The following is a 19,968-nucleotide window of genomic DNA, read 5'->3' on the forward strand; positions in this document are numbered from 1 at the left end:
ACTTTTCTACTAGAATGTCTCAAATTGCTCACTGAAGTCAGTGTTTAGATGTTATCTCAAGAAATTTCTAATTTGGTGTTATTTTTCTGTGACACAAAAAGAACACTGAAACCAGAAATAGCATATTTACATTTATATGTAGCTTGAGCTGAGGAAAAAGAATAGTAGCTAGAAAGATAATTACCAATAAATGAAAATAGATTTTTGGCAAATGTACACTGGTTGTCACAGAAGAAGTGAGCAGAGAAAATATGTGAGGCTTAAGCACACAACCTAACAAAAATTAGATGCTTTTTGAGGTTACCAAAGGTTCACATGTGAAACTTACAGAAATAATTCGCATTTTCTTTGGGGGTAAAGGAAGAGGAAGGTTTGATGCATTTCGATTTATGGCAGCCTCTATGGCAATCATTTCCTGTTCATACATCTTCTTAATCTTGCAACATTCCACAAGCATAAAATGGGGCAAAGTCCTGTTCATTACACAGTTCCGGATATACTACAGTGGCAAGAGAGAATAAGGTAAAGACTTCCAAGCAAATACTTAAATTGACAGAAGAATAAAATTCAGATGAACACCACTATGCCAATATACTATGAAAATATATCTTAACAACTCAATGTCAAAAATATAAGAAATTAAAATCACAACATAAAATTGCTACCATTAATTGAATGTTTAAGACCTAAGAACCACCTGCTTTTTAATATTTGTACCGAATTTTCCTAACAACCCTGTAAAAGTTTCATAGATGAAAGAATTAAAAGTCAGAAGAGCTTAATTACATGGCATCTTATAAATAGTATTTTTAAATCTACTTGTACTTTTTTTTTTTTTTTTTTTTTTGCTAAACCTTTAAAAAATATGTACCTCAGTCTAGATGTTTTGTCTTCTCTTTACACTTAGTATCTGACATTTTGATCAATCAGCTTACCTCTCTAGGGGTGGGACTTGAGTGGCAAAGACTGTGATATCACAGTGCAAGCTTTGACCAATCAGTCAGTAAAACTGAACATGCAGTACACATGTGCCATTTCTTTACATTCTGAAGTAGTCATCTTAGACTTTCCCATGGATCCCTGAAACAGACCTGGTCTCTTTACAGCAAAGGGCTCTAGACAACCATTACCATCTCCCTTGCAAAAACATATTGCCCATCTTAGCCTGATGCTCTGTTTTATTTCCATGAGACCAGGATGACTTTCCAAAGGCATATAAGAAAAGGGGTGGTTATTCACATTACCAGGGATGCCCAACAAATCTGAATAGAAAGAAACCTAAGACATTCCTCAGAAGAATATAAATTTCCTACACAGATTCAGTGTGTTATATTCAATTCAGAACCATAAAATACTTTTTATTTTTTTAAGATTTTATTTATTCATGAGAGACACAGGCAGAGGGAAGAGCAGGCTCCATGTAGGGAGCCCGATGATGTGGGACTCGATCCTGGGACTCCAGGATCACGCCCTGGGCCAAAGGCAGACACTCAACCACTGAGCCACCAGGAATCCCCACAAGATACTTAATTAAAAAAAAAAAAATTCCAGAATGGTCTGTAAGTGGGAGTTACATATTATGATAAATATATTTTTTTATAAATATATTCAATCAAAAATTTTCCACTACGAAATATGTGTCATTCCACTTCCTTCACATTCCTTTGCCTATATGGTATTATTTCCTCTCTCATGACCTTGTACAAAAATGTATACAAGTCTTTATATTTCTTTATAATAAAAATCCTAGAAAACAAAACAAAAACAAATAAAAAAAATTTCCTAGTTTTGGCAAAATAATATACCCTCCAGTAATTAAGGTTAAAACAAAAGTGTTAAGAAGCAGGAGGCTACTTAAAAGATAGCAGAACATAGAGGGTAGAAGCCAGCACTCCTTTACGACCACCAAGTACTTTTCCTCTTCCTTCTTCCTCTCATGGGCTACATACAGTTCAAGCACTTATTGTCAAAATGCCATAGCTCCCAAAGCTGTGCAGAGCAGTTACAATTGCTGCTAGACTTTCTTCCTAGTAAACCACAAAAATTAAAGGCCATACTAAAAATCTGAAAAGGTAAAAAAATCTGCAATTAGCTGTAAATAAAGCACAGCTCCTTATATTCAAACATCACTTAATATTTGGAATATCTATCTCTCTCTTGCTTAAAACAATAAAAATCCACAAGTAGGAGTAATAACATATTTTTCTAAAATCCCATTAGTATTTTCTTCTAACTTTGCATTTAGCCTTTATTCTTTATGTAATGACCATTTTTTGGTCTCTAAATATAATTTCAACAAAAATATCTTCAAGTTCCTTGAAGGCAAAGCCAGGATCCTATCGTATAAATAGCATACCTCATGGTATTTAAATTCCACTCCAGTGTACTCCAAAAACAATATGAGGCACTATCCTCAAGGAACGCATGATTTCATGGAAAAAGGTATGTCGTCTAAGATGGAGGAAAGCTTTTGAATATGGTCAGACCTAATTCTTACAAAATTCCTACCATATATGGAAGTTAAGAGACAACAGAGGGAAGGGCAATTACACATATAAATGTTAGACTGAAACTGAAAAGTTTTATAATTCACAATGAAAATTTATAAGACTTTGTTAACTGATAAGCACAAGTTTTAATACAATTTTATTAGTGACCATTTAATTTAAAAAATCTTGTATTTTACTTCCCCCAGAATATTTCCTACCTAATTATTATGTTTACACAATAAAATAGTAGGCAGCTATAGCTTATTTTATTCAGAATTCATAGTGCCACAGGAAATGATGATATAACACTGAAACAATCAAAAAAGCAGAAAGGAACCATTTAGATACACACATTAAACATATAATCATTATGCCAAAAATATACAGAACTACAAGTAAAACAACAAAGTATGCCAAAATTTTAAGAATGGTTATCTCAAAAAAAAAAAAAAAAAGAATGGTTATCTCACAGGGAGGTAGGATCATGAATTTTCTGTAGGTTCTAAATACTTGACTATAACAATACATTTTTATCAGAAATGTAAATTCTTAAATACATACACACACACACACATCTCTGGTAAATTGACAGTTAATACACATACCTGGAATTGAATTAGTGGGTGATCACCAAATACATATTCTACTCTCCCACTGACTTGCAACACATAATCATTGGGGCTAACTTCATCTTCTTTCCCATGAATAGTCAAACGTTTTTGGATTGCCAGTTCATTTATTTTGATAGGATTCATATTAGGAGATATTTGAAAGCTAAACACGTCCTAAAAAGGGAGGTAGAAAAAAAGGAGCAATTTTATATTTGTGCTGAAAAACCTCACTTTTTACATGTATACTTATTACTACATCATATATATATCCGTACATAATACGTACATATACATAAAGTATGTTATATATACATATCCTTTACATTTAACATTTCAGTACATTTTCCTATTTTCTAAATATAATGTGTCCATGATAAATTTGTTAAGATTTCTGATTATTCGCAAGTTATCTTACGCTATACAAAGTGCCACTGATTCCACAGTTAAGATTAATATTTAACTAAAGCATATATTTAACTAAAATTTACCATCAGAGTTTATCAAATGTATATCTCAGGGACTATCTTTATTTTCTAAAATATCTTTCTCTGAAAAAGGTACCAAAAAACCTGCGGTGTTAAATCATACTAAGAATTTTATATTGTCACTATTAAGAAGAGACATATACTTTATACTAATTAAACTATAAATGAACAATTCAGTCCAATTTTATAAACATGTAAAGAAAAACAAAGAAGCTTTAATTAATGAAGATATAGATAGAACAGAGTATTATCAAATCTGCTCACCATAAATCCAAAAAGTACAGATGTTAAAGGTTATTTAATAACATCTGAAACATCTCAATCCAGCAAAATAATTTCCCACCATATGATCACATACCAAGAATTTAAGAAAATTCACTGTCTCCTAAAGCAGTCAACTGCTACTCTGGACAAGTGATCGTTAGAAAACTCTGTGTACTGACCAGAGATTGATTCTGCAATATTTCCACCAAGTGAAGTCACTTCCCTTTTCTACAAGGGACTTCAAATTCCAAATTTTTAAACCTAAATTTACTGGGCGTTCCAATCTATTTTCTCTAGTATATTTACCCTTTCCTCCTAATTTCCTGTGTGAGTTAATGCTATATGCATCAAACCATATGAGCCAGGATCCAAAGAGTCATTTGAAAAGTCACATGACTCCACTTTCCTCCCCTCACTTCCCAAAAAGATAGCAATGATCTTATGTCCTTGGGTTGCCAACTGTAAACTCTTCTCCATCTCCACTAACATTCTTCTACTTCAGCAATTCTTCATCTTTCTCCTAAAGAGCAATATAGCGTCTTAATCTCCTTGCACTATCTACCTCAAAACCTTCATCTACCTTAGAAAGTAATCTACCTTTAAAAAGAGAGTCACAAAGAGATGATACTTTTTTAACATAATACAAATGGTCATAAGTATCTGAAGCAGTGCTACTCAAGTAAAACTCTTTAAAAATGGAAATATTCTATTCTGTGCTGTCCAATACAATAGCACTTAGCCACAAATGGTTGAGAAACCTGATATGTGGCTAGTGTGAATAACTGAATTTTAATTTTTCTTAATTTAAATTTAAATGTACATATGTGGCTAGTGGCCACTGTATTTAAAGAGGACAGATGTGAATAATAAGACCTAAGCTCCTTAATACATCATAAAATTATTCTAAGAGTCCCATTTACTATTTCATAAACTTTTTAGAAATACAAAACTCGAGGACACTCTTAGTTATCAGATAGTAAGAATCTAAAGAAAAGACCAGAAATCAGAACTGGACTTGAAAAACTCAGATATTGGAAATAATACTCAGAAAAAAAAAAAAGAAAACTAGTATAGTTAATGTGTTTTAAAAATTAAAAGCGGAATCCCTGAGTGGCTCAGGGGTTTGGCGCCCTGCCTTTGGCCCAGGGCATGATCCTGGAGTGACGGGATCGAGTTCTGCATCCGGCTCCCTGCATGGAGTCTGCTTCTCCCTGCATGGAGTCTGTGTCTCTGCCTCTCTGTGTCTCTCATGAATAATTAAATAAAATCTTTAAGAAAAAAACATGAAAATGAATAAAGAGCAAATATATCTGAAGAAGAATCGAAGAGAACGCCAAGAAATAAAACATATTAAGTGAAATTTAAAACTCAATGAAAAGGAACATGACAAATCAAAAAGTTTTTTTTAAATTTGACAATATCGAGTGTTAGCAAAGATGTGAAGAAACTAAAATCTCAATATATTTCTGATAGGAATGTAAATTTGAAAAACTGTCTGCGGGTGCCTGGGTGGTGTAGTTGGTTAAGCAACTGACTCCTGGTTTCAGCTCAGGTCGAGATTTCAAGGTAATGAGATCAAGCCCCATGTTGAGTCCCTGCCCTAGGCCAGTGTCTGCTTGGGATTCCTCCTCTCTCCCTTTGCCCCTCCCGTTCTTGCAACCATTCTCTCATTCTCTGTCTCTCTCTCTCCCCTTCTCTCAAAACAAATAATTAAATCTAAAAAAAAGAAAAGAAAAGAAAGAAAAGAAAAGAAAAAGAAAAGAAAAGAGAAAAGAAAAGAGAAAAACTATTTGGTGGTATCTAAAAACTGATTACACACACACACTCACCAATTCTGTTTCTAGGTATATATCCAACAGAAATACATAAATTGACATTTCATACAAAGCAATGTTAAACTTAATATGTTCTGTGTGTATACACGTGTATAACACGATAATTAAGAAAATTTGAACACTGACTAGAATGACAGTAAAAAGCAAGTAAAATAAAACTACCAAAACAAAGGATAAAAGAAATAAGCCACACGTAGGAAGAACACATTCCCAACACATATGAATGACAAAAATTACTACCACCAAAAACCAAAATCTTATCCAAATCAGTAAGACACAATTTTAAAATAGACGAAAGGAAATACAACAGGAATATGAATGTTTTATAAATATGTGAAAAGACATTCCTCATCATCAGTTCTGAGAGAGATGCCACTGAGACAATGGATATACAGTTGACACCTGAGCAACATGAATTTGAACTGTGTAGGTCCACTTTACACGTATTTTTTTATAAATACAGTATAAAACTGTAAATGTGTTTTTCTTATGATTTGAAGAACATTTTCTTCCCTTTAGCTTACTTTATTATAAAAATACAGTACACAATACCTAAAACAAATACGTGTTAATCAACTATCTATATTAACAGTAATCCTTTCAGTCAACAGGAAGCTATTAGCTGGTAAGTTTTGTAGGGGTCAAAGATATACGTGGATTTTTTAGTACAGAGGGGTTGGCATACATAACCTCCTCATTGTTCAAGTGTACATTCATATAATGGAACTGTATAAAGTACCAAGAGCTCAAAACTTTAAGACCAATGGTAATCCTGGGGCACCTGGGTGGCTTAGCCGGTTAAGTGTCTGCCTTCAACTCAGGTCATGATCTCAGGATCCTGGGATTGAGCCCCACATCAGGATCCCTGCACAGTGGGGAGTCTGGGGAGCCTATTTTTCTCTATCTCTCTCTCTCTCTGCTACCCCTTGCTTGTGCTCACTTGCTTGCTCTCTCTCAAATAAAATCTTTTTAAAAAAATTAAAAACTATTGGGATCCCTGGGTGGCGCAGCGGTTTGGCGCCTGCCTTTGGCCCAGGGCGCGATCCTGGAGACCCGGGATCGAATCCCACGTCAGGCTCCCGGTGCATGGAGCCTGCTTCTCCCTCTGCCTGTGTCTCTGCCTCTCTCTCTCTCTCTCTCTCTGTGAGACTATCATAAATAAATAAAAATTTATAAAAAAAAAAATTTAAAACTATTACATTCATGTCTTCTAAAGAACTCCTGTGTCTCATCATTCATGTTAATTTTCTTCAATAAACTGCTAATTGGGTTGACGTAGTCAGAACTCAACTGGTTTTTCCTATATTAAGCAATTTTCCATCATCTCCTTTAAATACTTCACAAAATACTGTATCTTTAAAAGACTTGTCATTTTACTGAAGAGTTGACTTGCATTGTATTGCTCAATGCTTACAAACAGCTGTACATGGAACGCCTGGGTGGCTCAGCAGTTGAGTGTTTGCCTTTGGCTCAGGGCGTGATCCTGGTCCCAGGATCGAGTCCAGTGTCGGGTTCCCTGCGAGGAGCCTGCTTCTCCCTGCCTGTGTCTCTGCCTCTCTCTGTGTGTCTCTTATGAATGAATAAATAAAATCTTTAAAAAAAAAAAAGCTGTACATGAGAGACTACCTAACGAAGACAATGGGCAGAGCAGCCCCAGTGGCGCAGCAGTTTAGCGCCACCTGCAGCCCAGGGCATGATCCTGGAGACCCTGGAGAGACTCCCACATCAGGCTCCCTGCATGAAGCCTGCTTCTCCCTCTGCCTGTGTCTCTGCCTCTCTCTCTCTCTCTCTCTCTCTCTCTGCATCTCTATGAATAAATAAATAAAATATTAAAAAAAAAAAAGACAATGGGCATATGGATGGGATAGATACTTCTGTTTAGCAGGAAGGAACAGAGTTCATTTGTGACTACTTCTATGTGTTGACAATTGTGATTATTCAGATAACGTCTACACAGGTGAAGAAATACTCTTCATAGTTTTACTGTATGTGCTTCATTTTTTGTCATATTTCTGCCCATGCTTCTGATATATTCTCTGAAATTCCCCCAAAAGTATAGTCTCTACCTCCTTCTACCCTTTCCACAACCTGCCCTGTTCCCCTAACACACAGGAAACTATTTCAAATGCCATATGCTTCCCTCCCTTAATTGACAGAATAATTTCATATAACTTATGCTGGCTGAGGTTTAAAAAAAACACAGGTTTGAAAGTGATGCTCCAGTTTATTGGTATCCTTAAAAACTATGACTCTCAGAATTAAAAATAATGCCTCTGTGGTCTAGCTGCTGGGACTAATGTTCTTGAAAACTGAACCATGTTAGTTCTCTGATTATATTTACCTTGCTTCTTAAAAGCCCTGATCTATACCAAATGATACTGATGATGTGGTCATCAAAAATTTCACATTTTTCACAGAAACTACTGTCTCTATTTCTCTATTTTAACAATCCTGTAAAACCATTTTTTAACCTATATGAATACTTTGTTACATTTCATCTCATGTTTAGTGTTCCTACATACTGCTTCCTAATGTTGGTTATTAGCAGTAATGATGAAATGGCAAAGCGAATATTTTATAAAAGTCAGAGGTCCAAAAAAAAATCCATGTATGAATGATCAATATGTTAATGATCCTTTATTCTGGTATTACCACTCCTATTTTTTTGTTGGTGAAATATTTATTCACTTATGAAATGATACTGGTAATAAGTTATGAATTGGGGGGTTTATTTTTATTTATTTATTTTTAAAGATTTCATTTTTAAGTAATTTCTATACCCAATGTGGGGATCAAACTCACAACCCTGAGATCAGGAGTTGCACACTCTACCAACTGAGCCAGCCAGGCACCAATTTTTTTTTTTTTTAATATGATCTTACTTGCCTAAACAAAGAATGATGAACTCTATGTAGCTTTCCAAATTTCTTTAATAATTTATTAATTTTACTAGTCTATACAATACGGAACTAGAAACTTTATTCCTCAGGGAAATGGAAATGTTCAGCTAAAAGAAAAGACTAAGGAGAGTTATGATAGCTATATCTCAACTATCTGAATACTGGGCATGTATAATTAAGGGAAGACTCATCGGATACTTATTCAAAACAAGAAAGTACAACCACATGGGCAGAAGTCATAAAAGGCTAATTTGAATTTTTAAGTATCTCCTATCAAAATTTAAATATGTGCTTGTTCAAAGTGAAAACATGCTACTTAATAAGGTCATGTGCTCCCCTTAGTACTGAATGCATTTGGTCAAAGACACTACACTATATAAGGGATGGTGAAAAGATTTACTATATAATATAGAGTCTAACTAGATGATATTCAAACTACTTTCAGCATTAAAGTCTATAACTGTTGGAGGGGAAGATGGCAGCAGAACAGGAAGAGAAGAGGATATCCTGGTCCCATGAATAAAACAGATAATTATCAAATCCTCCTAAATACCCCAGAAATGAATCTGAAGACTGGTAGGCCTCCACAACTAACAGTAGAGAAGAAGCCACACAGAAGAAGGTAGGAAGTGGAGAGACAAGGCTTAGAAGAGAAAAAGATTAGGACACCTGGGTGGCTCAGCGGCTGAGCATCTGCCTTCAGCAAAGGACGTGATCCCAGGATCCAGGATTGGGTCCCACATCGGGCTCCCCCCCACGCCACATGGAGCTTGCTTCTCCCTCTGCCTGTGTCTCTGCCTCTCTCTCTCTGCATGTCTCTCATGAATAAATAAAATATTAAAAAAAAAAAAAAAACAAGAAGAAGAAGAGAAAGAGATCATGACCTGTGCAGTACAGAGGGAGCTGCTGTACCACTGAAAAGCAAAAGACAAATTATCACACAGAAGAGCCCATGGGGAAAAGGAATCCAGTGGGGCTTAACGTCTGGAATTCTAAAGGTCAGTGGGCTTGACTTGGTGAGAATCCAGAGGCATTGGGGGCTACTCCTGGAGACAAAGTGGAACAAACAGACCACAGAAATACAGCATGGAAACCGAGATCTTTGGAGTGCCTATGGTGTATAGCAAGGGAGCTATTTGCTAAACTCAGGGTAGGAGTTCCAGAGAGGCAACCTCCATAGAGAGACCCCACAGGTGAAAAAAGGAACTGCCAGGCACAGAGTCATTTCCCCAAATTTCCACATAAACACAGAGCCACCTGAGGGAACAAAGCACAGCACTGGCACTCACATATGACTTGCTTAAGCCAAGCCCTGCTCCCCATACTCTAATGATCCACCCTTCCCAGTCGTGCTCACCTCAGTCCCACCATAGCAGGCCTCCTCATCCAGAGGACCAGCCAAAACCCCTGACAGCATCATGTCTCCTGACCCAAGAGTTTTGTGAGGCCTTGGTTCTGGTGGCAATAGCAACAGATCTTATTTCATAAGCAGACCAGAGCACATGTAGTTAAAAGGCACCACATTTGGGCCAGGTACCAAACACTACTCACAACAAGCAAAGAGAGTCTCTGTAGACTATTGATCTGAAGGATAAAGTGGCCAGGACATGATAGTAGAGCACACGCAGCACACAAGAGAAATGCTACTGGAAGCACCAGGCCCTGGGGAACAGGGAATACTATACTGCAGAGCACTACAGGACATTTTCCATATAAGGCCATTATTCTCAAGAACAGAAGATGTAGCTGACTCTCAACACACAGAGAAACAGGCACAGAGGCTCAGACAAAATATGAAGACAAAGGAATTTGTCCCAAATGAAAGAATAGGACAAGGCCATGGCCAGACATACAAGCAAAACAGATTTAAGTAACATGCTTAATGGAGAATTTAAGGTAATGATCATAAAGATACTAACTAGACTTTAAAAAGAGTGGAGGATATCAGTGAGACCATTAATATAGAGAATAAGAAAAATGGAGCAGAGATAAAGGGCTCAAAAAAAAAATGAAAAATATGTTTGATGGAATGAACAGTAGGCTGGAAAAAACAGAGGAATGAATTAATGACCTAGAAGACAGAGTACTGGAAAGTAACCAAGATGAACAAGATAGACAACAATATTATACAAAATAAGAACAGACTTAGGGAACACAGTAATTCCATCAAAAATAATAACATTCCCATTATAGGAGTTCCAGAGGAAGACAGAGAATAAGGGCAGAGAATTTATTTGAAGAAATAATATCTGAAAACTTCCCTAATTTGGGGAAGGGAACATATCTAGATTGAGGAGACACAGAGAACCCCCAAAATGGTCAACAAAAGCAGATCCACACAGAGATATGTCGGAATTAAAATGGCAAAATATAGAGATAAAAAAAATTAAGAACAGTAAGACAAAAGAAGACAGTTACATACAAAAGAAACCCCCTAAGGCTATGAGTGGATTTTTCAGTAGAAATTTTACAAGCCAAAAGGAGTGGAATGATACACTAAAAGTGCTGATTGCAAAAAAAACTTTCACTCAAAAATACTCTAACAAGGCTATCACTCAGAATACAAAGAAAGGTAATGAGTTTCTCAAAGAAAAACTGAAGGAGTTCATGACCACTAAACTAGCAAGGCAAGAAATATTAAACAGAAAACTCAATAAAAAGAAAAGATCAAAAGTGAAAGTATGAAGGAAGGAAACGCAAAAACAGTAATGAATATTTTTATAAAGTATCAATCAAGGAACTCATAAAAGGATATAAAACATGACAACCTAAAATGTGGGAAGGAGAGTAAAGGATGTGTTCAACTCTATACGACCATCAACTTAATATAAACTGGTAAATGCAAAGAGGTTACATACAAACCTAACAGTAACACAAATAAAAAACCATTAATAAATATGCAAAGAATAAAGAGAAAGAAATCCAAATGTATTACTAAGCAAAATCAGCAAACCATGAAAGAAAGAAAGAATCAGAGAAAATCTTTATTAACAACCACAAAGCAGGTAATAATATGGCCATAAATACATATATACCAACAATTACAATGAATGTAAATGAACTAAACACTCTACTCAAAACACTCAGGGTGAAAGAGTGGATTAAAAAACAAGACTCTCCTATATACTGCTAAAAGAGACTCATTTTAAACCTAAAGAAACCTGTGGAGAGAGAGAGAGAAACCAAGAGAGGAAATCTTCACTACAGAGAACAAACTGATGGTTACCAGAGGAGAGGTGGGTAGGAATATGGGTGAAATAGGTGATGGGATTGAGTAGTACACTCACTTGTCATGATGATCACTAGGTGATTAAAATAAAAATTTAAAAAAAAAAAAAACTAAAAATAAATAAATAAAAGAAATTGGAAAAATTCTATGAATGCTTGGAATTCAGTAAGATTTCACAATATCTCCATTTTTTTCTAATTTCAAAACATTTATTTTCACATATACTTTGTTACAATGATGATTACATTAAAATGTGTATCTAGTAGAGATCTGCCCCATATGTAATGAAATGCAGACTGACCTAAATGGGCAAAATGCCTTCAGCCAAGTTGAATTCTAGTCCCCTTTCAATGGTAAAACTCCCTATTCTAGTTCTTCCAACACTGCAGAATTCCCTAAATAGTATTGTAACTTGATCTTGAGACTTTAAAATATCCAAATCTTGGTTTAAACTGGAGTTTAGCTGAAACATATCTCAGGTGAGAGCAGCAAAAGAAAAAAAAATTTTTTTAACCTAGATAAATCTTCTCTGCAAAATGCCAGAAAGCCAGCTCCTCCTTTCCTTCTTTTGCATTGGTTCCTACAAATATTTAGAAACATATTGTTGGAAAGGAAGCAGAACTGAATAAAACAGAAACACCTAGATAAAATCTGTCTCTACCCTGGATCAGGTCTAAGTCCTGACATTTAAAAAAAAAAAAAAAAACAAAAAACCTACCCACTCCCCAAATAAACCTCTCCCTTTCATTTTTGTCACTATAAAATGGTAATAATAATATTTTATAAAGTTGTTTTTTAAAAGTGGGAAATATATAAAAAATATCTTTCATAGTTCTAGGCATGGTAAAGTACTCAATAGAGAATTGCTACTGAAAAGATTTATGTCATTGTTATCAAAGTCACTGTTATCAAAACAACACAAAATATCCTTGAACTCCAACCCGAATTCTAAGGACCCATCCTAGATCATAAAATGACCACAGTAGACAGAAAGGCAGTATCACAATCTGGTTTGTATAACCGTGACCGTTCAGATATGGATTAACTGTGTATACACTCCATTATAATGTTCATTTCCATATTACCACTTAATTACATATTCAAAGAATGCAAATAAGAATATGGGAAAAAAAGAGATCATTTGACCAAATCTTTAATTTTATAGACAAGAAAAAAATCAAATGAGAAAATAAAACATCTACACTAAAGAACATTATCTAGGTTGGCAATCTTTTTCTATAAAGAACGAGGCTTTGTTGACAACCTATGAGTCTCTGTCACATATTCTTTCTTTTTCTTTCTCTCTCTCTCACTTTCTCTCTTTTAAACATCTCTTAAAACCCTCAGTTTTTTCACATCCCTTTAAAATATAAAAACCAGAATGACGCCTGGGTGGCTCAGTGGTTGAATGTCCGCCTTCAGCTCAGGGCGTGATCCTGGAGTCCTGGAATCAAGTCCCACATTGGGCTCCCTGCATGGACCCTGCTTCTCCCTCCTGTGCCTGTGTCTGCCTCTCAGTTTCTCTGTGTCTCTCATGAATAAAATAAATAAAAACTTAAAAAAAAAATAAATAACACATTATATGTTAGTTGATTTTAAATAAAATTATAAAAATGAAGTTAAATGAAACTGATTTCTAAATAAATAAATAATAAATAAATAAATAAATAAATAAATAAAATAGAAAAGCCATTCAAAAACTGGTTTTCCAACCTCGATCTAGACTAATACATCATTGCATCTCAAAATCATATATGTGCAAAAGATGTGTCACTTTTGATTATTATACATAATCCTAAATTTATACCCATCTAAAATCTAAAAATGTTCTTTGTAATAGCATTTACCAGCTGAGGAACAGCCTCCTGTACAATTGGTGCTGCATTCGGGTAAAAATCACAAATGTATTACAAAGTATTTCTTGTAATACCTGACAATTTTCAAAATGAACAGCCACAATGAGCTTTCCTCCATAAAGTTTATCTTCTAAGTTTTCAAGGATCGATGGTTCATGTTCTGGTGGATATGTCTGCTTCAGCCAATCCATCCAAGACAATCCCACAAGTGACTGAATCTTTTCCTCACTGAATTTGCGCATTTTTATTCGGAAATCATTCACTTCAGGATCCTTCAGTGCATCAAATTCATGTAGACCTAAACAAATTTTTTTAAAGTGTCATTTTGAGTAGCTAATACAAGAGAATATAAAATAGATCCAACCATATATACTGGATATTTTTTATCAAGCAAATAAAACTGGGCAGGAAAATATGAAAGATCAAAAGAATATCCAGATAAAATAACAAATTTCATGTACAGAAGATGAACATATAATTAAGATTTCTAAAAAAGACAAATTTGAAACCTTCATAGAAATGTAGCTTTGAAGAAATGTAATTGGGTACCAGTTTTATAAAGATTATTGCTGAAATAATACACACTTTAAAACCATATATAAAATACCCAGTTTTTTTGGACGCCTGGATGGCTCAGTGGTTGAGCATCTGCCTTCAGCTCAGGGCGTGATCCCAGGGTCCTGGGATTGAGTTCCATATCAGGCTCCCCACAGGAGCCTGCTTTTCTATGTCACACACATAAACTCTCTCTCTCTCATGAATAAAAATCTTCAAAAAAAATCTAGTTTTTCTTTACAAACCAAGTAAATCACATTTAATATATCTAAGAAAGCTTAAGAATCTGAAAATGTTTAAATTAATGAACTTAAAATATAAGCTATTACCTAAAACTAAGTTTACATTTTATAGATTAAACTTTTGGTTCACTGTGAATTTTCAACAATAGTTATAGTCTATCAATTAGTCAAAAATCTCATAAACATAAAATTCTTTATTGTATTTAACTATGAATCACTTCTACCATCAAGACAACTAAATATAGCAACCGTTTCATAAACTTATCATTATCCTAATAAATAATTCTTGAAATCTACAGCAATAAATGAACATGCAGAAATTTTTATGCCTACTACTACTTTTAACTGTAAAATTGACAAACAGTTTAAAGTTTGGCAATACATTGTGCTAGAAGGCATATATATTTAATATTACAAATTATAAACACACACATAGATTCTTTGATCTCAAAATCCTACCAAGAGGAATTTCAACCTGAGAGACTCTAGTAACAACCAGAAAAGCCAAAGCCAAATATGGACACCCAAATCAATTACATAAGATGCCCAGCTTCTAGTGAGCCCATCTCCAACTTCTCCTTGCCAACAACCTTCCATTAACCATATATAAGGCCTTCCTTCTTTCTTGGTATAAGGCTCTCTCACTCCCCTGCCTGCCTCAGAGACACTGACAAACATGAAGTTCCTTTACTATATAGCAAGCTCTGAGTAAATACTCTGTTCTCATTTGGGTGGTCTTTATTTCCACAAACCTATGGAAGTACTTGTACATTATTTGTTACAATGTACTGATAACAGTTCAAGAATGCTCACTGTAGTTTTGTTTATAATAATTTGAAAACTGAAAATAAAGTTAATCATTAAGATCTAGTTTAAAGATTGAAATACATCCATATATTATTTTACAGTAGTACAAGTGATAAAATGAATAGACAGGGTTGGTGGTGTTATGTTAAAAGCCCCAGATATATTAAAAGTAAAAAGAAGGGGACGCCGGGGTGGCTCAGCGGTTGAGCATTTCCCTTCAGCTCAGGGCGTGACCCCTGGAGACCCGGGGTCGAGTCGCACACTGGGTTCCCTGCATGGGGACTGCTTCTCCCTCTGCCTGTCTCTCTGCCCCTCTCTCTATGTCTCTCATGAATAAATAAAAAAATCTTAAAAAAAAAAAAAAGTAAAAAGAAGAAACAAAATGAGTCTTGCAAGATTCCTTTTATGCAAATTCAAAAGAAACTATAGAATACGTATAAATTTTTGTTTTGGAACAGTAGCTGAGATGACAACATAAAAGTTTTTCAAAGTGTTGAGAATAGAAATACAGTGCAGCAGCCTGTTTTTGTTTTTGTTTTTTTTAAAGATTTTATTTATTTATTCATGAGAGACAGAGGTGGGGGGAGGGGGTAGAGACACACGCAGAGGGAGAAGTAGGCCCGATATGGGACTGGATCCCGAATCTCCAGGATCAGGCCCTGGGCTGGAAGGCGGCACTAAACCGCTGAGCAACCCGGGCTGCCCAGCCTGTTAATTTTAAGGCCATTTAATACCGTATCATTTGACTCCATACTATTTGAACATATACATGTCAATGAGAGTTATCTAGACAGCAGACTTATACCTCCATTGTCTATTTCCTTTTATATATTAAACCAATTATTATTTCAAAAATAAATATTAAAGGAGTGCCTGGGTGTCACAGTCTATCAAGCATCTGGCTCTTGGTTTCAGCTCAGATCATGATCTCAGGGTACGGAGATCAAGCTCCACGTTCACCTCCACACTTAGCACTGACTCTGCCTTAAGACACTTTCTCCCTCTCACTCTGCCACTACCCCTCAAATAAATTAAAATCTTTAATAAATAAATAAATATTATAATAAACTGTGGCATTAAATATAGAAAAATAAAAATGTTTGAGTTGTTTAACACAGCAAAGGTAAAATCTTAAAAGTACATTATGATTTCCTGGATAGTTCTAGATCTGGAATGGAAATACATACTCTAAATGAGCTATGAAGGGACCGTAATTTATGCAGACTACCTACGGCATTTTGAAGCTTCTTTCTCAGCACTGTTGAAACTATTTCTACCCATGGATATAGGCATTACAGGTAAAAAAAGAAAATGAGTACCTAATACATTTAACAAAAATCAAACTCTTTCTCTTCCCTTATCTATTAAAAGTCATGTCTAATCCACTTTCTAATGTCTCTCAACTCTGTCCACTTTCAGTTCCTATAGCCATTAACTTAATCCTGGCCATCACCATCCCTCACTTGGGATTACAACATCAGTTTTCACTAATTTCTCTAATCCCAGTCTTAATCTCTCTGATCTATTCTCCATTTTTTAATTTGAATAATCTTTATAAAATGCAATCTGATCATGTTACTCCCCTACTTAAATTCCTGCAAAGAAGGGTGCCTGGGTGGCTCAGTGGTTGAGCATCTGCCTTTGCCATGACCTGCCCTCAGGTCATGATCCCCGGGGTCCTGGGATCGAGTCCCACATCGGGCTCCCTGAGGGGTACCTGCTTCTCCCTCTCCCTCTCTCTGTGTCTCTCATGAAAAAATTTAAAAAATTAAAACAAAAAATCTTTAAAAAAATAAAAATAAATAAATAAATTCCTGCGAGGGTGACTGGGTGTCTCAACTGATTAAGCGTCTGCCTGAGCTAAAGCTCAGGTCATAATCTCAAGGTCCTTGGGATTGAGTCCCACATCGGGCTTCCAGCTCAGCAAGGAGTCTGCAACCTCTACCCCAACCCCTGCTCATGCTTCTTCACTCTCTCTCTCAAAAATAAAATCTTTAAAAAAAAAAAAAAATCATCCCTTCGATAGCTTCCCAATTGCTTTTAGGAATAAGTCTCTAATTTTTAAAACAGCCTCAATGGTTCCATCTGCTCTGAAGCTGGTTGCCTCTCTCGTCTTCCTGCTTTTCCTAGCTGTCCGTTTACACAAACTATAGTCAATTACTTTTATTCCTCAAATAGGCCATTCTTCACACATGCCGTTCTCACTTGATTACCCTTCTTCCAACTCCTACTTGATCAACTCTTAATCAGCACTGAAGGCTCAGTTTAGTTGTGTGTTTTCTATAAAGCCATCTCAATCTCTCAGTTGATTTTACTCCTTGACCTATAACAGTTTACACATTAATATTGTAATTGTCTATTTACTGATCCATATTTCCCACTGGATTGTGAGCTCCCATTAAACAAAGACCAAAGTTCACCCAAGTTCACTGCTGTGGTGCCTATTAAAAACACTCAATATATACTGTTGAATTGCAATTGCTACCGTTTAGGTAATTTTTTCAATATATTATAAATATGGAACTCTGTTCACGTAACTGTTAGAGTAAAAGTACAGAGTTCTTAAATTCATCCCAGACTCACTGAATCCCAATCTCTGAGAATCTGCCTTTTTTTTTTTTTTTTAAGATTTTATTTATTTGTTCATGAGAGACAAAGAGAGAGAAGCAGAGACACAGGCAGAGGGAGAAGCAGGCTCCTCATAAGAAGGCGGATGCGGGACGCGATCCCAGACCAGGATCACGCCCTGAGCTGAAGACAGACACTCAAGTGCTGAGCCACCCAAGCGTCCCGAGAATCTGCTTTTCTTAAAAAAAAAAAAAAAAAAGCTTGAGATTAGAAACCACTACAAGATTTCTTAAAAATAGAAACTTTGCCAAAAATAAGAAATTAGGGGGGTGCCTGGCTGGCTCAGTCAGAAGAGCATGCAACTCTTGATCTCTGGATTCTAAGTTCAAGTGCCACGGTGGATGTAGAGATCACTTTAAAAAAAAGAAATTAGGGCCAGCCCGGGTGGCTCAGGGGTTTAGCGCTGCCTTCAGCCCAGGGTGTGGTCCTGTAGACCCGGGATTGACCTGGTCTGACCACGTCAGGCTGCCTGCATGGAGCCTGCTTCTCCCTCTGCCTGTGTCTCTGCCTCTCTGCCTCTCTCTCTCTCTCTCTCTCTCTCTCTCGTTCTGTCTCTCATGAATAAATAAATAAAATCTTAAAAAAAAAAAAGAAAAGAAATTAGGTTAAGTAACTTAATTTTAAACCTAGTTAATTTCTTACAGGTGTTCTGGTAAGAAAATCTGAAAGTAAATCTTAAATTTTAAGATAAAAATATTATATAGTTTACAGATAAATATGATTTTTTTAAATGTAGTCTCCCAGCCCAACATGGAGCTCAACTTGGGTCTTGAACTAACAACCCAGAGATTAAGACCTGAGCTGAGAATAAGAGGTAGATACTTAACTGACTGAGCATCCGGGTGCCCCAAATAAAATCTTTTCATAAAAAGAGTATAAAGTGAGTAATTTCTTCACATTAAAGATACTGTTAAAATCCTGCAGACTCTGTATTTCCTTCACTTTAAAATATACCACAACTTTAGATAAGTCAGGGAAAATATAAGGGAGTTTTCAAAAATTATTTTTCAAGATGCTGACAAAATCCTCTGATCAAGATTTACTAATGGGTATCTGAAGGGATGACCTTCACTATAGAATATAATCAGAGCTCAAATAGCAGCTCTGTAAATAATTATTTAGAACATAAAAAATAAAATGATCAGACAAATTATCATTCAGGAAAAGGTATTTTTAGACCCACCAGGGCAGTTATATCTGTAAAGGTTCTATTGTTTTCTTTGGGGCGGAGGAGGCAGCAAACTTGTTCCTAAAGTTAAATTGAAATAATTGTTTATTGTCTTACCAGGACACATGACCTCACCAAACCCCGGTTGTAGTCACCACATACAAATTAGCAACTGCAAAAATTGACTTGTTAGGTACTTAAAGTGAAAATTCATTCTAAAATATTAAAACAGACTTACTAAAAAAAAATTTAAAAAATAAAAAATAAAAAAATAAAAAATAATAAAACAGACTTACTCAACTTCCTAAGTGAATGTTAACACTTGAATCTGTGCATATGATCAACAACAGGTTTTCTAAATTCACTGAAAATCTAAAGTAAAATTTATAAATAGTTAAAGAATTTATAAACTGTTCAATTGAATATAAAACACTCCTTGCACCTTGATCATTCAAATTGCAGGCACATTGCATTGAAAATTTTTATATAATAAACTTTATGATACAGAATGAAATTACATCACACTGCTTATGAAAAATTCAATTTATATATATGTATATACGTATGATCCCAGCACTGTCACCAAATAAAAAAACAGCATGCCTAATTCTATTTGAATTTTATATAAATGATGAATGATTTTTATCATTAAGTATATCCCATGTAGTATTTGCATCTAGTATATTTTTATTTGCTAAATCTGGCAAGCTCATGTAGAGGTAATAGTGGCTAACAAGACCATATTTATTGGAGATCACAACTAGAACATGTTGCAGTGATCTAAGTTTTGAAAACATGGCATATCTCAAAAAGACACCCATATCCTGACAAAAGTTAGCTCTCCCTATGATGCTAACCTTTTGGTTTATCAAATATTTTACTTTAACAATCAGTGTGGT

General features: G+C 35.3%; 1 protein-coding gene across 3 annotated transcripts in view; it reads right to left on the reverse strand.

The window, feature by feature from the left end:
- The window catches only part of PIK3CB (phosphatidylinositol-4,5-bisphosphate 3-kinase catalytic subunit beta), a 203,053-nt gene that overhangs the window by 91,870 nt on the left and 91,215 nt on the right, over positions 1-19,968 (reverse strand). For all 3 annotated transcript variants that reach the window (XM_035704803.2, XM_025449126.3, XM_035704804.2), the window contains 3 exons: positions 13,744-13,967; positions 3,095-3,274; positions 329-499 (listed from right to left, as the gene is read on the reverse strand). In XM_035704803.2, coding sequence (XP_035560696.1) covers positions 329-499; positions 3,095-3,274; positions 13,744-13,967 — 575 coding nt within the window. The remainder of the gene's footprint in view (positions 1-328; positions 500-3,094; positions 3,275-13,743; positions 13,968-19,968) is intronic.

The sequence above is a fragment of the Canis lupus genome, chromosome 23 (assembly GCF_003254725.2).
Source record: "Canis lupus dingo isolate Sandy chromosome 23, ASM325472v2, whole genome shotgun sequence".
Classification (NCBI taxonomy): domain Eukaryota; kingdom Metazoa; phylum Chordata; class Mammalia; order Carnivora; family Canidae; genus Canis; species Canis lupus.